The 17,392-nt window shown below is 40.6% G+C and overlaps 1 protein-coding gene across 1 annotated transcript in view; it reads right to left on the bottom strand.

Annotated features, from left to right (window-relative positions):
* rgs17 (regulator of G protein signaling 17) overlaps positions 1-17,392 on the bottom strand; it is a 44,245-nt gene that overhangs the window by 24,407 nt on the left and 2,446 nt on the right. The window contains exon 2 of the mRNA XM_084141981.1: positions 9,646-9,780. Coding sequence (XP_083998107.1) covers positions 9,646-9,648 — 3 coding nt within the window. The 5' untranslated portion in view covers positions 9,649-9,780. The remainder of the gene's footprint in view (positions 1-9,645; positions 9,781-17,392) is intronic.

The raw sequence follows: 17,392 nt of genomic DNA, 5'->3' as shown, positions 1-17,392 counted from the left end.
GATAGATAGCAATAAAAACTGTACCATAGAGGCTCAGAATAAGTTAGAGGAAAAACAAAAATAAATGGAGGAACCTATTCAAGAAAGATCAAGTGTAATATATTATAAAAGTAAAGCGAACTGGATGGAATTTGGGGAAAAATGCACCAAATTAATTTTTTACCTTCAACATAAAAATGCTACCAAAAAGAATTTACTGAAACTTGTTACAAATGACGGAGTCACCCATGATTCACTAAACAATATTTTGGAAGAGGAAGTAAAGTACTTTAAGCGTATGTTTTCGTTTCAGTCTTCGCCATCTCCACTAACCGAAGCTAAATGTTTTTTTTCTTCTAATAATGTACAATTAACAGCTGTACAGATAGACTCATGTGAAGGCCAAATTACAGAGGAAGAACTTCTTGATGCAATTAAAGCCTTTAAGTCCGGGAAAACTCCAGGGCTGGATGGCATACCAGTGGAGGTTTACCTAACATTTTTTGATATACTCAGAGGACCGTTATTAGCATGTTTTAACCACTCTTATATAAATGGTAGATTATCAGACACTCAACAAGAAGGTCTGATTTAATTATTACTGAAACAGGATCCATGTGGTACATATAAAGATCCAGTCCATTCAAAAAATTGGAGGCCTCTTACACTTCAGTGTCGTGATGCAAAAATCCTAGCAAAATGAATAGCGCATAGAATTAAAAAGGTATTGTCGGATATTATTCATCCTAATCAGACAGGTTTTTTACATGGACGATACATTGGAGATAATATAAGACAAGTACTGGAAACAATAGAACACTATGAAAAATCTGGGAAACCAGGCCTGGTATTCATAGCTGACTTTGAAAAGGCATTTGATAAAGTACGACTGGAGTTTATATATAATTGCCTGGAATATTTCAATTTTGGAGAATCTCTTATAAAATGGGTAAAGGTTATGTACAGTGGGGGAAAAAAGTATTTAGTCAGCCACCAATTGTGCAAGTTCTCCCACTTAAAAAGATGAGAGAGGCCTGTAATTTTCATCATAGGTACACGTCAACTATGACAGACAAATTGAGAATTTTTTTTCCAGAAAATCACATTGTAGGATTTTTTATGAATTTATTTGCAAATTATGGTGGAAAATAAGTATTTGGTCACCTACAAACAAGCAAGATTTCTGGCTCTCACAGACCTGTAACTTCTTCTTTAAGAGGCTCCTCTATCCTCCACTCGTTACCTGTATTAATGGAACCTGTTTGAACTTGTTATCAGTATAAAAGACACCTGTCCACAACCTCACACTCCAAACTCCACTATGGCCAAGACCAAAGAGCTGTCAAAGGACACCAGAAACAAAATTGTAGACCTGCACCAGGCTGGGAAGACTGAATCTGCAATAGGTAAGCAGCTTGGTTTGAAGAAATCAACTGTGGGAGCAATTATTAGGAAATGGAAGACATACAAGACCACTGATAATCTCCCTCGATCTGGGGCTCCACGCAAGATCTCACCCTGTGGGGTCAAAATGATCACAAGAACGGTGAGCAAAAATCCCAGAACCACACGGGTGGACCTAGTGAATGACCTGCAGAGAGCTGGGACCAAAGTAACAAAGCCTACCATCAGTAACACACTACGCCGCCAGGGACTCAAATCCTGCAGTGCCAGACGTGTCCCCCTGCTTAAGCCAGTACATGTCCAGGCCCATCTGAAGTTTGCTAGAGTGCATTTGGATGATCCAGAAGAGGATTGGGAGAATGTCATATGGTCAGATGAAACCAAAATAGAACTTTTTGGTAAAAACTCAACTCGTCGTGTTTGGAGGACAAAGAATGCTGAGTTTCATCCAAAGAACACCATACCTACTGTGAAGCATGGGGGTGGAAACATCATGCTTTGGGGCTGTTTTTCTGCAAAGGGACCAGGACGACTGATCCGTGTAAAGGAAAGAATGAATGGGGCTATGTATCGTGAGATTTTGAGTGAAAACCTCCTTCCATCAGCAAGGGCATTGAAGATGAAACGTGGCTGGGTCTTTCAGCATGACAATGATCCCAAACACACCGCCCGGGCAACGAAGGAGTGGCTTCGTAAGAAGCATTTCAAGGTCCTGGAGTGGCCTAGCCAGTCTCCAGATCTCAACCCCATAGAAAATCTTTGCAGGGAGTTGAAAGTCCGTGTTGCCCAGCGACAGCCCCAAAACATCACTGCTCTAGAGGAGATCTGCATGGAGGAATGGGCCAAAATACCAGCAACAGTGTGTGAAAACCTTGTGAAGACTTACAGAAAACGTTTGACCTGTGTCATTGCCAACAAAGGGTATATAACAAAGTATTGAGAAACTTTTGTTATTGACCAAATACTTATTTTCCACCATAATTTGCAAATAAATTCATTAAAAATCCTACAACGTGATTTTCTGGATTTTTTTCCCTCATTTTGTCTGTCATAGTTGACGTGTACCTATGATGAAAATTACAGGCCTCTCTCATCTTTTTAAGTGGGAGAACATGCACAATTGGTGGCTGACTAAATACTTTTTTCCCCCACTGTATAGTAACCCTAGGTGTAAAATAATGACTACTTTTCAGAAAGTTTTAAAAACTGTCAAGAGGAGTAAAACAAGGTTGTCCACTATCGCATATCTATTTATTATTGCCATCGAAATGTTATCTGTTAAAATCTGGTCCAACAATAATATCAAGGGGTTAGAAATCCAGGGCTTAAAAACAAAGGTGTCATTGTACGCTGATGATTCATGTTTTCTTTTAAATCCACAATTTGGATCCATCCACAGCCTCATAGAGAATCTAGATACTTTTTCTAACCTCTCTGGGTTACAACCAAATTATGATAAGTGTACTTTATTCCGTATTGGATCACTAAAAAATACAACTTTTACATTACCGTGTAGTTTACCAATAAAATGGTCTGACGGTGATGTGGACATACTCGGTATACATATCCCGAAATAAATAAATTCTCACTCCAATTCATTGTAATAGAAAGTTAGCAAAAATAGATACAATCTTGCTACCATGGAAAGGAAAATACCTGTCTTTTTGTGGAAAAAAATCACCCTGATTAACTCTTTAGTCATATCCCAGTTTACCTATTTGCTTGTGGTCTTGCCTACACCTAGCGATCTGTTTTTTAAATTATTAGCAAAAAATGTTCAATTTTATTTGGAATGGCAAGCCAGACAATATTAAAAGGGCCTATTTATATAATGAATATGAATTCGGGGGGCAGAAATTATTACATATTAAAGCATTAGACCTCTCACTAAAGGTGTCAGTCATGAAAAAATAATACTTAAATCCGAACTGGTTCTCTAGCAAATTAGTAAGAATGTCTCACCCCATGTTAAAGAATGGCCTTTTCCCTTTATTCAGATTACAACCTCTCATTTTAGGTTATTTGAAAATTAAACAATATCCAAAATATCGCTATTTTTAAAACAAGCCATAGAAAGTTGGTTGCAATTTCAGTTTAATCCACCAGAAAAGACTGAACAAATAATACAACAAATATTATGGTTAAACTCAGATATACTAATTGATTAAAAAAAACATAATTTTTTTAGCTAGAAATTAAAAAGAAAAAGGTATAGTCTTTGTAAATTACAGTGGGGGAAAAAAGTATTTAGCCAGCCACCAATTGTGCAAGTTCTCCCACTTAAAAAGATGAGAGAGGCCTGTAATTTTCATCATAGGTACACGTCAACTATGACAGACAAAATGAGAAAAAAAAATCCAGAAAATCACATTGTAGGATTTTTAATGAATTTATTTGCAAATTATGGTGGAAAATAAGTATTTGGTCAATAACAAAAGTTTCTCAATACTTTGTTATATACCCTTTGTTGGCAATGACACAGGTCAAACGTTTTCAGCAAGTCTTCACAAGGTTTTCACACACTGTTGCTGGTATTTTGGTCCATTCCTCCATGCATATCTCCTCTAGAGCAGTGATGTTTTGGGGCTGTCGCTGGTGCAACACGGACTTTCAACTCCCTCCAAAGATTTTCTATGGGGTTGAGATCTGGAGACTGGCTAGGCCACTCCAGGACCTTGAAATGCTTCTTACGAAGCCACTCCTTCATTGCCCGGGCGGTGTGTTTGGGATCATTGTCATGCTGAAAGACCCAGCCACGTTTCATCTTCAATGCCCTTGCTGATGGAAGGAGGTTTTCACTCAAAATCTCACGATACATGGCTCCATTCATTCTTTCCTTTACACGGATCAGTCGTCCTGGTCCCTTTGCAGAAAAACAGCCCCAAAGCATGATGTTTCCGCCCCCATGCTTCACAGTAGGTATGGTGTTCTTTGGATGCAACTCAGCATTCTTTGTCCTCCAAACACGACGAGTTGAGTTTTTACCAAAACGTTCTATTTTGGTTTCATCTGACATTCTCCCAATCCTCTTCTGGATCATCCAAATGCACTCTAGCAAACTTCAGACGGGCCTGGACATGTACTGGCTTAAGCAGGGGGACACGTCTGGCACTGCAGGATTTGAGTCCCTGGCGGCGTAGTGAGTTACTGATGGTAGGCTTTGTTACTTTGGTCCCAGCTCTCTGCAGGTCATTCACTAGGTCCCCCTGTGTGGTTCTGGGATTTTTGCTCACCGTTCTTGTGATCATTTTGACCCCACGGGGTGAGATCTTGCGTGGAGCCCCAGATCGAGGGAGATTATCAGTGGTCTTGTATGTCTTCCATTTCCTAATAATTGCTCCCACAGTTGATTTCTTCAAACCAAGCTGCTTACCTATTGCAGATTCAGTCTTCCCAGCCTGGTGCAGGTCTACAATTGTGTTTCTGGTGTCCTTTGACAGCTCTTTGGTCTTGGCCATAGTGGAGTTTGGAGTGTGACTGTTTGAGGTTGTGGACAGGTGTCTTTTATACTGATAACAAGTTCAAACAGGTGCCATTAATACAGGTAACGAGTGGAGGACAGAGGAGCCTCTTAAAGAAGAAGTTACAGATCTGTGAGAGCCAGAAATCTTGCTTGTTAGTAGGTGACCAAATACTTATTTTCCACCATAATTTGCAAATAAATTCATTAAAAATCCTACAATGTGATTTTCTGGATTTTTTTCTTCTCAATTTGTCTGTCATAGTTGACATGTACCCATGATGAAAATTACAGGCCTCTCATCTTTTTAAGTGGGAGAACTTGCACAATTGGTGGCTGACTAAATACTTTCCCCCCCCCACTGTATATCATAAATAGGACTGGTGGAGTTATGTCACACATGCAGCTAACAAAATCATATGGAAATGTCTGCTCTACCCAAAATTACAACAATTGCAGCATTACCGCAAAAATGGAAGAGCAAAGCGGAAGGGGGGAAAAGGAATGCCTTCGTTCACCTCATCGAGATCGGCAACGACCTGGTCACCTTCCAGAACTCGGCAACGGCCTGGAGTTCAGAGGTCAGATACTGACTAATATACAGCAACACAGTGAGGAGCACTATACCACATCCAGAGCCATATACAGTGCATTCGGAAAGTATTCAGACCCCTTGACTTTTTCCACATTTTGTTACGTTACAGCCTTATTCTAATATTGACTAAATTGTTTTTTTCCCTCATTAATCTACACACACTACCCCATAATAACAAAGCAAAAATAGGTTTTCATAATTTTTTGCTAATTTATACAAAAACTGAAAAATCACATTTCCATAAGTATTCAGACCCTTTACTCAGTACATTGTTTAAGCACCTTTGGCAGCGATTACAGCATTGAGTCTTCTTGGTATGACGCTACAAGCTTGGCACACCTGTATTTGGGGAGTTTCTCCCATTCTTCTCTGCAGATCCTCTCAAGCTCTGTCAGGTTGGTGGGGAGCGTTGCTGCACAGCTATTTTCAAGTCTCTCCAGAGATGTTCGATCGGGTTCAAGTCCGGGCTCTGGCTGGGCCACTCAAGGACATTCAGAGACTTGCCCCGAAGCAACTCCTGCATTGTCTTGGCTGTGTGCTTAGGGTCGTGGTCCTGTTGGAAGGTGAACCTTCGCCCCAGTCTAAGGTTTTCAACAAGGATCTCTCTGTACTTTGCTCCGTTCATCTTTCCCTCGAACCTGACTAGTCTCCCAGTCCCTGCCGCTGAAAAATATCCCCACAGCATGATGCTGCCACCACCATGCTTCACCATAGGGATGGTGCCAGGTTTCCACCAGACGTGACGCTTGGCATTCAGGCCAAAGAGTTCAATCTTGGTTTCATCAGATCAGAAAATCTTCTTTCTCATGGTTTGAGAGTCTTTAGGTGCCTTTAGGCAAACAACAAGCGGGCTGTCATGTGCCTTTTACTAAGGAATGGCTTTTCATCTGGTCACTCTACCATAAAGGCCAGATTGGTGGAGTGCTGCAGAGATGGTTGTCCTTCTGGAAGGTTCTCCCATCTCCACAGAGGAACTCTAGAGCTCTGTCAGAGTGACTATCGGGTTCTTGGTCACCTCTCTGAACAAGGCCCTTCTCCCCAGATTGTCCTGTTTGGCTGGGCGGCCAGCTCTAGGAAGAGTCTTGGTGGTTCCAAACTTCTTCCATTTAAGAATGATGGAGGCCACTGTGTTCTTGGGGATCTTCAACGCTTCAGACATTTTTTGGTACCCTTCCCCAGATCTCTGCCTCGACACAATCCTGACTTTGAGCTCTACGGACAATTCCTTCGACCTCATGGCTTGGTTTTTGCTCTGACATGCAATGCCTTTCCAAATCATGTCCAATCAATTGAATTTACCACAGGTGGACTTCAATCAAGTTGTAGAATCATCTCAAGGATAATCAATGGAAACAGGATGCACCTGAGCTCAATTTCGAGTCTCATAGCAAAGGGTCTGAATGCTTATGTAAATAAGGTATTTCTGTTTTTTATTTTTAATACATTTGCAAAATTTCTAAAAACCTGTTTTCACTTTGTCATTATAGGGTATTGTGGGTAGATCGCTGAGGAAATTGTTTTAATGAATCCATTTGAATCAATCCCAAAGAACAGATAATTATTAAAATAATTATTACAGGTTAATAAATACCATTCTGCACAATCTGGGTGTGGAGCACGGGCCCGAAGTACTGTAGATGGTATATTTAGGCTAAACTTAAAAAAGACATTTCCTCTCTGCCCTCATTTAATCTCTCCTGTGATTCTACTTCATTTCACTACTTTTAAACTTTGCTCTTGAATCCCAAAACTATTAAATAAAGGATTGTCTTACCTGCAAAGTCATCATTCAACTTTTGCTCCTTATTTATGGACACAGTGAGAAGGTTTCCTGTCTCTCTGTGGCCTACACTTTGACATCCATGATAAGGATGATGTATGAACCAATAAACCAAACATGCAAATCCTGAGTTGGCCACTTGAGCAGCCATCGGTTATTCACCTTCCACCGGTGTAAAACATGCACATTGATGCAAAATACAGTGACAAACACCTTTGTTCTAGCTGGGGACACGTCCAAGCCACTGAAAATAAATGCAAATAAAGGCTTAGCCAAAGAACCTCATTCTGCATCTCTATCACATTTTGCCAGGATTCATTTCTTATTTTAAATTATATTGTCGAACTACAGTGAGGAGAAATTATATTCTATTAGCCATTTGGGAAATGTACTGTCCTTTGATCTTGCTGTGGCACAAAATACAGCAGAGGAGGCACATTGCCCTTATTTTCCTCAAGGGGCCTGGGTTGGTTGCACCAGTGGGAAGTTCCAAAAAACTATTTTTGTTGTTGTTGCCATTCCTTAATAGCATGCTCTCAGTACTGGTCACTCATAGCATCACAAATAAATTTGTTCAATGGCAAATATGACTCTCTTTAAATGTAAAGCTAATTTATTCAATATTAACAGCTCATGATCCTAGCCAGGCCTGCATTTTACATTTGTTGTAATGTAGGTTTAATAGGGCCGTTCTAAAGCAGCAGCCAGTGATGCAGAGCAAGGGTCACGGCCCACTGCACAAGAGGATCCTCCTCCTCCTGCCACTCTCCAGTCTCCACCCAGAGAGATGTCATGCAGTACCAGGCCTGGTAGTGCATGACAAACAAACCTTCATTTAGACCTACTACATTTATGCTGTGACTGTCAGAATAAATTAGTCTACGCCTGTCTGATGCGTACAGCTGAAGAGAATTCATGGTCTAAATGAATTGTTTACGAGGTTCACATGTATTACCATGAATTGTTTACGAGGTTTAATGTTTGATTTGTACATTAAATAATTCAGTAATGACTGGACAAAATTATGGCAATCATCCGTTTTTAACGCCAGTAAGAAACTGCTAGCCATTGGCTGCTAACAGCTGAGAAATGCTAGCTAACTGGCAAGCACAAAAACAGTCAACAACTTCGGGAGTAGACCCCTAGAAATCAGCCTATTGACCTCTAGTCAAAGTGGTGAATAATTATTCTGTCAAGGAAAAGTTGTTTATTGTTTTTATAGAGGCATACTAAGACAAAATAAACGTGACACAGTGTGTAAATGATAACACATTAGTGCAGGAAATGAAGACATTTATTAAAATGCTGGAAGTGAATGCTGGAATCAAACAATTAACTATGCAAATTAGCAAACGATGTGTGCATTAAAGAAAGAGACACCTGGCTCAAATACAGTGCCTTCAAAAAGTATTCAGAGCCCTTGACTTTTTCCACATCTTGTTGTGTTACAACCTGAATTTAAAATGGATTATATTTTTGGTCACTGACCTACACACAATACCCCATAACGTCAAAGTGGAATTATATTTTTCGAAATCTTTACAAATTAACTAAAAATGAAAAGCTGAAATGTCTTGAGTCAATAAGTGTTCAACCACTGTTATGGCAAGCCTAAATAAGTTCAGGAGTAAAAATGTGCTTAACAAGATGCATAATAAGTTGCATGGACTCACTCTGTGCAATAATAGTGTTTAACATGATTTTTGAATGACTACCAGTATATGTTCCTGAGTGGCCGAGTTCCAGGAAAATCTATGGCAAGACCTGAAAATGGTTGACAAGCAATGATCAACAAACAATTTGACAGAGCTTGAAGAATTTTGAAAAGTATAACCCAGAAAGACTCACAGCTTTAAATCGCTGCCAAAGGTGCTTCTACAAAGTATTGACTCAGGGGTGACATTTCTGTATTTCATTTTCAATAAATTTGTTACAATTTCTAAAAACATGTTTTTCACTTTGTCATTATGGGGTATTGTGTGTAGATGGGTAAGAAAAAAAGTATATTTAATCCATTTTGAATTCAGGCTGTAACACAACAACATTTGTAATAAGTCAAGGGGTATCAATACTTTCTGAAGGCGCTGTAGAAGCCTGTCTCTAATAAGCGCCTGTTGTGTTCAGCGATTTAAGCAAATAAACGCCCGGGCTATTAATTGAAGTTTTACGGTAGTAACACATTGAATTTCCTTAAATGATGGACGGATACATGTACGGATCAAACTTTATGAAACTTAACAGTCACATTCACTACTATAAGGTAAAAGGAATCTGTCCTAAGTAACCTGACATAAGAATTAGTCAGTTGCTTCCACAGACAGACCAGGCAGGTGAATCATGGCGTTGAGGTAAGTGGTTGATTGAACTTGAGTGGGCTCAGAAGTAAAGCACTAGGGTGTGTCTACATGGTAGTATTGTTGTTCTCACCATCCCTGATGGAGGGCCAGGAGGTGAGGAGGGATAAGGAGGACAGCAGTTTCCGCCTGGGTCTCAGCAGAGTTCAGGGACTCAGTGGGTGGACCATTTGCAGTGTTGAGCGCAAGGGGAGCAACAATATAACATCTGAAAAAAACAACAGCGAAATACAGTGCATTGTAATATTGTACAGACAGACAGTGGGTTTATTTTAATCTTTGATCTTGTGCCACTAAAGCATTAGGCCAGGGGTGTCAAACTACATTTCTGGAGGACCATGTGTCTGTGGGTTTTCGCTCCTCCCCTGTACTTGATTAATTAAGGTAATTGATTAATTAGGAACTCCCCTCACCAGGTTGTTTAGGTCTTAATTGGACACAAATCGAAAGGAAACAACAAAACCAGCAGACACACAGCCCTCCAGGAATGTAGTTTGACACCCCTGAATTAGGCCTACTTTTCACTCTTTTTGGAGTAGCCTATTATATTAAACAAAATTGTAAAGTCCACCAAAAATCCAGGTCTGTCTCTTACCACTGTGCATAATGTAGGATATATACCAACAGTTTTCAAAAGTTACTTATGGACAGTATATCACGTGAGTTTGTGTTCTACAGTTTTAGGCCTTTAGGCTAGCTATAGCATGGGCCTATGTTTGTATATAACGACTGCAAAACTACTGCAAGCACATGACTGCAGAGGTCTAGATTGTCATCTCCATGACAACTACAAACAGAGACACTTCCTCATCTGGTTTCTAACATGGCCTGGGGAGGGCCACTGTACAGTACCCTGCCTAGCCGAGGTCTGTGTCAGAGGCTCAGGAGGTTCACAATAAAGACTTTATTCCATATACTCACAAGTCAAAATTAGCTCGGTCAGGAAACAGTGCCTAGTAGCCTAGGGAAGTCTAGTGGTCTGGGCCGATGCCTCCAGATTACATAGCCTATACCACTGCAGCATGGGTTTCGAATCTGGCCCACTGCTATTTCAGCAACCCTCTCCTCTATCTTTCCTCTCTAACTCTTTAATATTCAATAAACTAAAAATTGACCTACATGAAGAGTGGGACTGCCCCACTCCTTTACAAAAAGGAAGAAAAAACCCTAAAATGGTTCAGTCCGAACAGATGATTCACATTCCCAGGACCTCTCCTCAGTCCCAACAGATGATTCACATTCCCAGGACCTCTCCTCAGTCCCAACAGATGATTCACATTCCCAGGACCTCTCCTCAGTCCCAACAGATGATTCACATTCACAGGACATCTCCTCAGTCCCAACAGATGATTCACATTCCCAGGACCTCTCCTCAGTCCCAACAGATGATTCACATTCACAGGACATCTCCTCAGTCCCAACAGATGATTCACATTCCCAGGACCTCTCCTCAGTCCCAACAGATGATTCACATTCCCAGGACCTCTCCTCAGTCCCAACATATGATTCACATTCCCAGGACCTCTCCTCAGTCCCAACAGATGATTCACATTCCCAGGACCTCTCCTCAGTCCCAACAGAGGATTCACATTCCCAGGACCTCTCCTCAGTCCCAACAGAGGATTCACATCCCCAGGCCCTCTCCTCAGTCCGAACAGATGATTCACATTCCCAGGACCTCTCCTCAGTCCCAACAGAGGATTCACATCCCCAGGACCTCTCCTCAGTCCCAACAGAGGATTCACATCCCCAGGACCTCTCCTCAGTCCCAACAGAGGATTCACATCCCCAGGACCTCTCCTCAGTCCCAACAGAGGATTCACATCCCCAGGACCTCTCCTCAGTCCCAACAGAGGATTCACATTCCCAGGACCTCTCCTCAGTCCCAACAGAGGATTCACATCCCCAGGACCTCTCCTCAGTCCCAACAGAGGATTCACATCCCCAGGACCTCTCCTCAGTCCCAACAGAGGATTCACATCCCCAGGACCTCTCCTCAGTCCCAACAGAGGATTCACATCATTGCTTTCTATACAGCGAGTTGGTGGTGGTCTATCTATGGCTAGTGAGAGCGTCCATCTTCCAATTTGTTATCGCAAAGTTTGCGCATTCAAACCAGTTGTCAATGGTCAAATCGCTGAATGTCTCCTTACGTCTCCTCCTTCCATTGAAATTGAATGATTTACAGTAGTTTAGTCAGTCAAAGTGTTAAACAACGAGAATCCTTCATAAGTGAGACGTAGCAGCAACTTTTTAAAGTTGTGGTGGCTAGCCTAATTGAGTGTTCAATCACACTTCCAACCATCCATTGTGTGGGTCCGCTTAGTTAGCCAGTTCAACCATTTGGCTTAGCCAATGGTGATGGTGAAGGTGTGCTCATTGCTTAAAGAGAGGCGACCCCTCACACCCTTAAGAACTCAATCTAGAAATATGGACAGATAAACATTTCTCACATCTGGTATGATTTACTAATGTCAATAATATGCTAACCCATAAATAATTCAAAGTTACTGTAAGTCAGTCTTCAGTTAGGCTACTATGAACATTGATTAAAATCTGCAAAACGGAGAGCACATCCCATAGAATGGCCCTGATTGACTACCAAATGAAAATATAGCCTACTAGGCCTAGCCTATAGGCTTAACGTTCAAATGGCTATTCCTGTACACATCCACTTAAAGGGATAGTTTGGGATTTTGACAATGAGGCCCTTTATCTACTTCGCCAGAGTCAGATGAACTTGTGGACTTCTAGTCACTGCGCTAACGCTAGTTTGCATTGGCTCGTGAAACTACTTTTTAACTTCCTTCATACTGGACGCAGATACATAAAAATGGTATCCACAAGTTCATCTGACTCATTGCCAAAATCCGAACTATCCCTTTAAGCCAAGAATTAATGAATGCTTCACCTTGAAACCAAGGCTCATCTAAATGTATCCTAAGTGGACATACAACCAAAGTGCATGCAACATGAAGTATGACTGTCTGTAGAGCGTTTTTAGGGGTGATGTAAGTAACAGGAATTGATTACCTGTTATTCAACTGGCTGATGCTACACTACCTCCTCAGGTACTCCTGAAGGGGTGTGGTCAAAAAGTGATTGAATTCATATAGAACGACCCACAAGTACATTTAATGCTTAAATTAAAGCACAGCCACATAGGCTACCTACAGAAAAGTTTTAAGTTCCACCAATTAGGCCCTCAGTTATTAGCCCGGAGGGACACTAAGGTTTTTGAATTTTTTTAAACATGTAATTGCCATTTCCTGCAATCTAGAGCAAAAAATTGCCTTATATGATAACAACTAAAGTAAAAAATAAAATAAATAAATCCACAAGGTGGCGCAGCGCCCCTCTTGAGGAGAACCCTGTATCGTGAATGGGTAATGTTGTGATTCATGTTGGCTTCAGCTATGTTTGAACATGATTCTGTACTAAAATCTTAGTCCTGGTATTTGGTCGTTTGGGATGCTGTCAGTTGTTGCATGTGTTATGGTTGTTGTAGTATTTTTAGCTAGTTTGAGTGCTAGATTAAAATCATACACATTAGGCTACATCCCATCAACTGATTTTAGCTAAATATCACCTGTGTCATATTTGAGCGCAGTTACGAAATACTAATTCGAGAAACCCATGGACGGCCTCTAGCTCTTGGCTAACATGGTGTCACCAATTTTCTTTCAAATAGACTGTATTCACAGAGGTTCAAGGGCAGGAATACATTTCGGGGAGGAAGTTGGAGTTTCAATGCTCTTAACGTATTAACATAAAGTTGTTTTCTGTATAACCTCAAAGTTAATGGTCACGCAACGCAACCCTAACGCTTTGTTCAGACAGACTTTGGAAATATGGCAAAGAAGCACAATGTTTACCTCTGCCCCCTCCCGATTCAGTGATGTATTCTGAGTAGATCAAGAGCTGAGGTTTTGGGGTGCTCTGCAATTCCTTATTGAAACAAATGACTAGCAACATCTAAAAGTCAAAATCACGGTTTGAATTAGCGCTAACATTACTGTATGAGTGATAGGCTGGCAGTTAGGCCTACTAGTCCAGGCGATGTGTGAAAAAGTTTTAATAAAATCATGAAACTTGGTATACTTGCAAAGTTTGGTGCCCGGAACATTTTCAGCTATGGAGCCATCGCAAAAAACTTCTGCTGGCCGTGGAGGGAATTTTTCTATTCCGCCATAAACTGACAATGGATTTTCCTTCATATCTGCTGAACCAAACATGATATCACAGAAAAGTTTATGTCTACACCTAGGCTATGTTTTGATGGTCAATGATTACAATGGTGCCATACAACATCATAAATCTATAGATCTCTCATCATCACAGATCTCTTGACTTTGCCAACAACCTCTCATTGTGCATTTGCCCAACTCGTCTGATCTGGAGGTCTGAGCAGGACAGCCTCAAAAGATATAACAATATCAACAGCAATGTCAAATCTGCCAATCCTATGTAGGGGGCATGTTTAAAAAAAAAAACGTTATGGATGTTACATTGCCTGTCCCAATAAGAATGGCTGCTTCCTGGGCTTAAAGGAGATTCGCCATATCAACGTCTGCTGTAAGTGAAATTTCCTTTCGTAGGATACCCGGAGGCAGTCATTAATATCCGTCGGGTGATTTGTTGAGGATTCTTCAGTATGTGACATCACTCTGAGCCAGGCCATAAAATTAACTCTGAGCCAGGGCATAAAATTAAGAATGTCTATTTCACCAGCCAAGTAGGCGGGTGGTCAATTTGCAGGGTTCTACAGTGCGAGCATCACAGTAGCATTTGTATTTTGTTTTTAAAGTCAAGTATGAGCACATGTGCGAGTTGTGATTTATAGCAGAGAAATGCTGCAGTAGCTGTTTTCAAAGTATTTCTGCCGTTTTGTTTCATAGCTGCTAATCACACAAAGAAATACCAATCTATAACCCACCTCACGCAGGAAAACTGCCTGGCTAGGGAGTTTTGTGCATTGTGCTGATAGTCATTTTTGGAGGCGCTGCGCACAGGCATAAAAGTTGGACAAATTTGTGACTGACTGGCTCGATCTTATGTAGCAAAATTAGAAATTATGTTTTTACATTAGATAAAAGTAGAGACTCAGAGCTAGAAAATGGTATATCAATACACTACAGTTGAGGAACAATGGGAAAGTAATTCTGCTTTGAAATTTGATAAACTTGTATCCCCACTTCTGAGAAAATGGCCCTTGAATGTTTTGGTACACCTACTGGAGAGCTCTTCTTTGTCTACACCCATTCAGCATCGTTCACACCCTCTTAAGCCTTAGCCCCACCCATCTCTTTAAGGATTCACACGTGAGGCCATGTGCTATACAGAGTGAGTACAGTAGTGTACTAAACAACCAAAGATTAAGACTAAAGGCTGGTTTATACTACGTATATCGACATGTTTGTAGACAGTTGTTGCAGTGACATCATAAATATTCTATTGTCATCTGACATCAAACTTGTCGTTATGAAAAAGTATAAACACAACAATGACAGGCTGCATGACGTCAGCAGCCTGGTGGTCCAAAATAGCATAACTGGTGTATTTTAACACCAATAAACCCACCCGTTTAAAATGAATTAGGGTAACTATCAATCTAGCAAACCAGGCAACTAAAATCAACTTTCTAAACAATGTTTTGGTTCGTTTCTAGCTTGTTAGCTGGCTAGCCAGTACAAATAATGACCATAACATATAGCAGACAACATCTTAACTTTAGCTAATTTGTATTTGTTATTACAGGAAAATAAACTCTCAACAAGATCATTATTTACAAGTTAATGGCAAGCTAATTGAAGAAAATAGCTTACGGTTGTGAGTGTGACGAAATAAAAGCAGGGCAAAATTCTCTACCTGAGAATTTTAGAACTTGGACACTCTCGTTGGCCTAACGTTATATCCTAATTTGACTTTGGTGCAGGTCATGTTGTTCTTCACATTACCATCTCTGGTAAACACACACTAGATCAAATAAAATCTAAGTTTATTTGTCACATGCACAGGACACAGGTGTAAACGGTACAGTAAAATGTTTACTTGCGTGGTCTTTTGTTTAGACATGTATCTAGCTACCTAAACAATGAACCATAATCCCAACTCATAACATTACTACCCTGCATTCATCTGCTGGTAGCTAAAGCTAACCAACTAGCTAGGTTCAATGTTAGCTAGCTAGCTAACATTAGGCTATAACTAGCAATGCAAAATGCTCTGAGAAACGAATAATATTACTACACAGATCATACACATAATGTTAGCTAGTGAGCCAGCCAGCTAACGTTAGCTAGCTAGCTAACAATACGCATTAACTTGCAATTAAAACGAGTTTGACAAAATTAGAAACGTATCATATCTGAAAATGTAGCTAGCTAGACTCTCTTACCCGTATATATAGATGAACGCTTCTCCCTCTCTGTCATGGATGCCCTTAGTTTGAAGATGTAATCCGGAGACCGGTGTTTTATACAACAGCCTTCTTCTGTGTGTTCTCTTTTCGACTCCCTTCGCATTATTTGCAATCAAATGCCAGAATTTTCTCCATCTCCTTAGCTATCATAGCTATTCCACCGGGACATTACACTGATTTCAAAACTCGGTTCAAAACAACCTTCCTTAAAGTGGCAGCTGAACATTTTGACTCATCTGATATTTTGGTTAAAAGACTCGGGTCACAAAAAAATTAAATGAAATTTAACAATATATCACATTACTAATAAATTTTTTGTTTTAGAAACATTAAGCATGGTCATCCGTTTTTTCAAGTAATTATGGCCCAAAAATATTTTGGCTGGTAAAAAATCTGAGTGGCTGGTGGATGGTGGATGAAAAAGTGAATTTTAGGCCCTGCTCTGGGCCCTTACCAAAATACAAAACATGGCGGACAATTTTTATTGCCTCGGATCTGAAACCTTCAATGACAGTTAACATAAAACAGAAATACGAATTTGACATTCCCGCACCCCAATAACATTGTCGCAGAGGAGGGCTTGCTAGCTAGTGTTTGATTCATATCAGCCATATCAGCCATTTTCTTATTAAACAGCTCCGCTAGCTAGCAAAATGCTAATTCGCAACGCTAGCTAGCTAATGTTAGCTAGACTCGGGAGCTCATGGAGACATAGACATAGGCTTCAGGAGCCAGCGGGTTAGATATGATTCCACCATGGACAACAACAACTGGCTACTAGTTTTCAGCCAAATATGTTCAACTCATAGCTAGTTTATCCAGTAACCACCGCATTTAGAAGGATAGCTACAGACTGAAATGTAGCTGGCTAGCTAGCATGCTGGCTTACACTGGCCATGCAGTAGCCAAATAGCTAGCTAATTGTAGACGCCAAAAGACACAGATATCTAGCCTTGGGAGCTCGAGCACACAGGCTACATTAGCCAACTGGTTAGACATGATTACACTACCGGCAACAATAACTTGCGACTAGTTTGTTTTCAGACAAATATTTTCAACTCTTCAACTTAGTTTATCCAATGACCACTGCATTTAGGATGATAGCTAATTACTGAAATGCAGCTAGCTAGATTTTACATTTTAAATGTTTTGTCATTTAGTAGACGCTCTTATCCAGAGCGACTTCCAAGAGCAATTAGGGTTGTGCCTTGCTCATCGACAGATTTTTCACCTAGTCTGCTTGGGGATTCGATCCAGCGACCTTTCGGTTACTGGCCCAACACTCTTAACCACTAGGCTACCTGCCACCCTAGATCATTGGCCAGGCAGTAGCCACTAACTAATCTTGGACACATTACCTATTCTTTGATACATTTGGGTTAACTTGCTCATATCAAGC

Source organism: Coregonus lavaretus (assembly GCF_964263955.1).
Source record: "Coregonus lavaretus genome assembly, chromosome: 25".
Classification (NCBI taxonomy): domain Eukaryota; kingdom Metazoa; phylum Chordata; class Actinopteri; order Salmoniformes; family Salmonidae; genus Coregonus; species Coregonus lavaretus.
The sequence above is the reverse complement of the archived record's forward strand: the minus strand, read 5'-3'. Positions and strand labels throughout refer to the sequence as shown.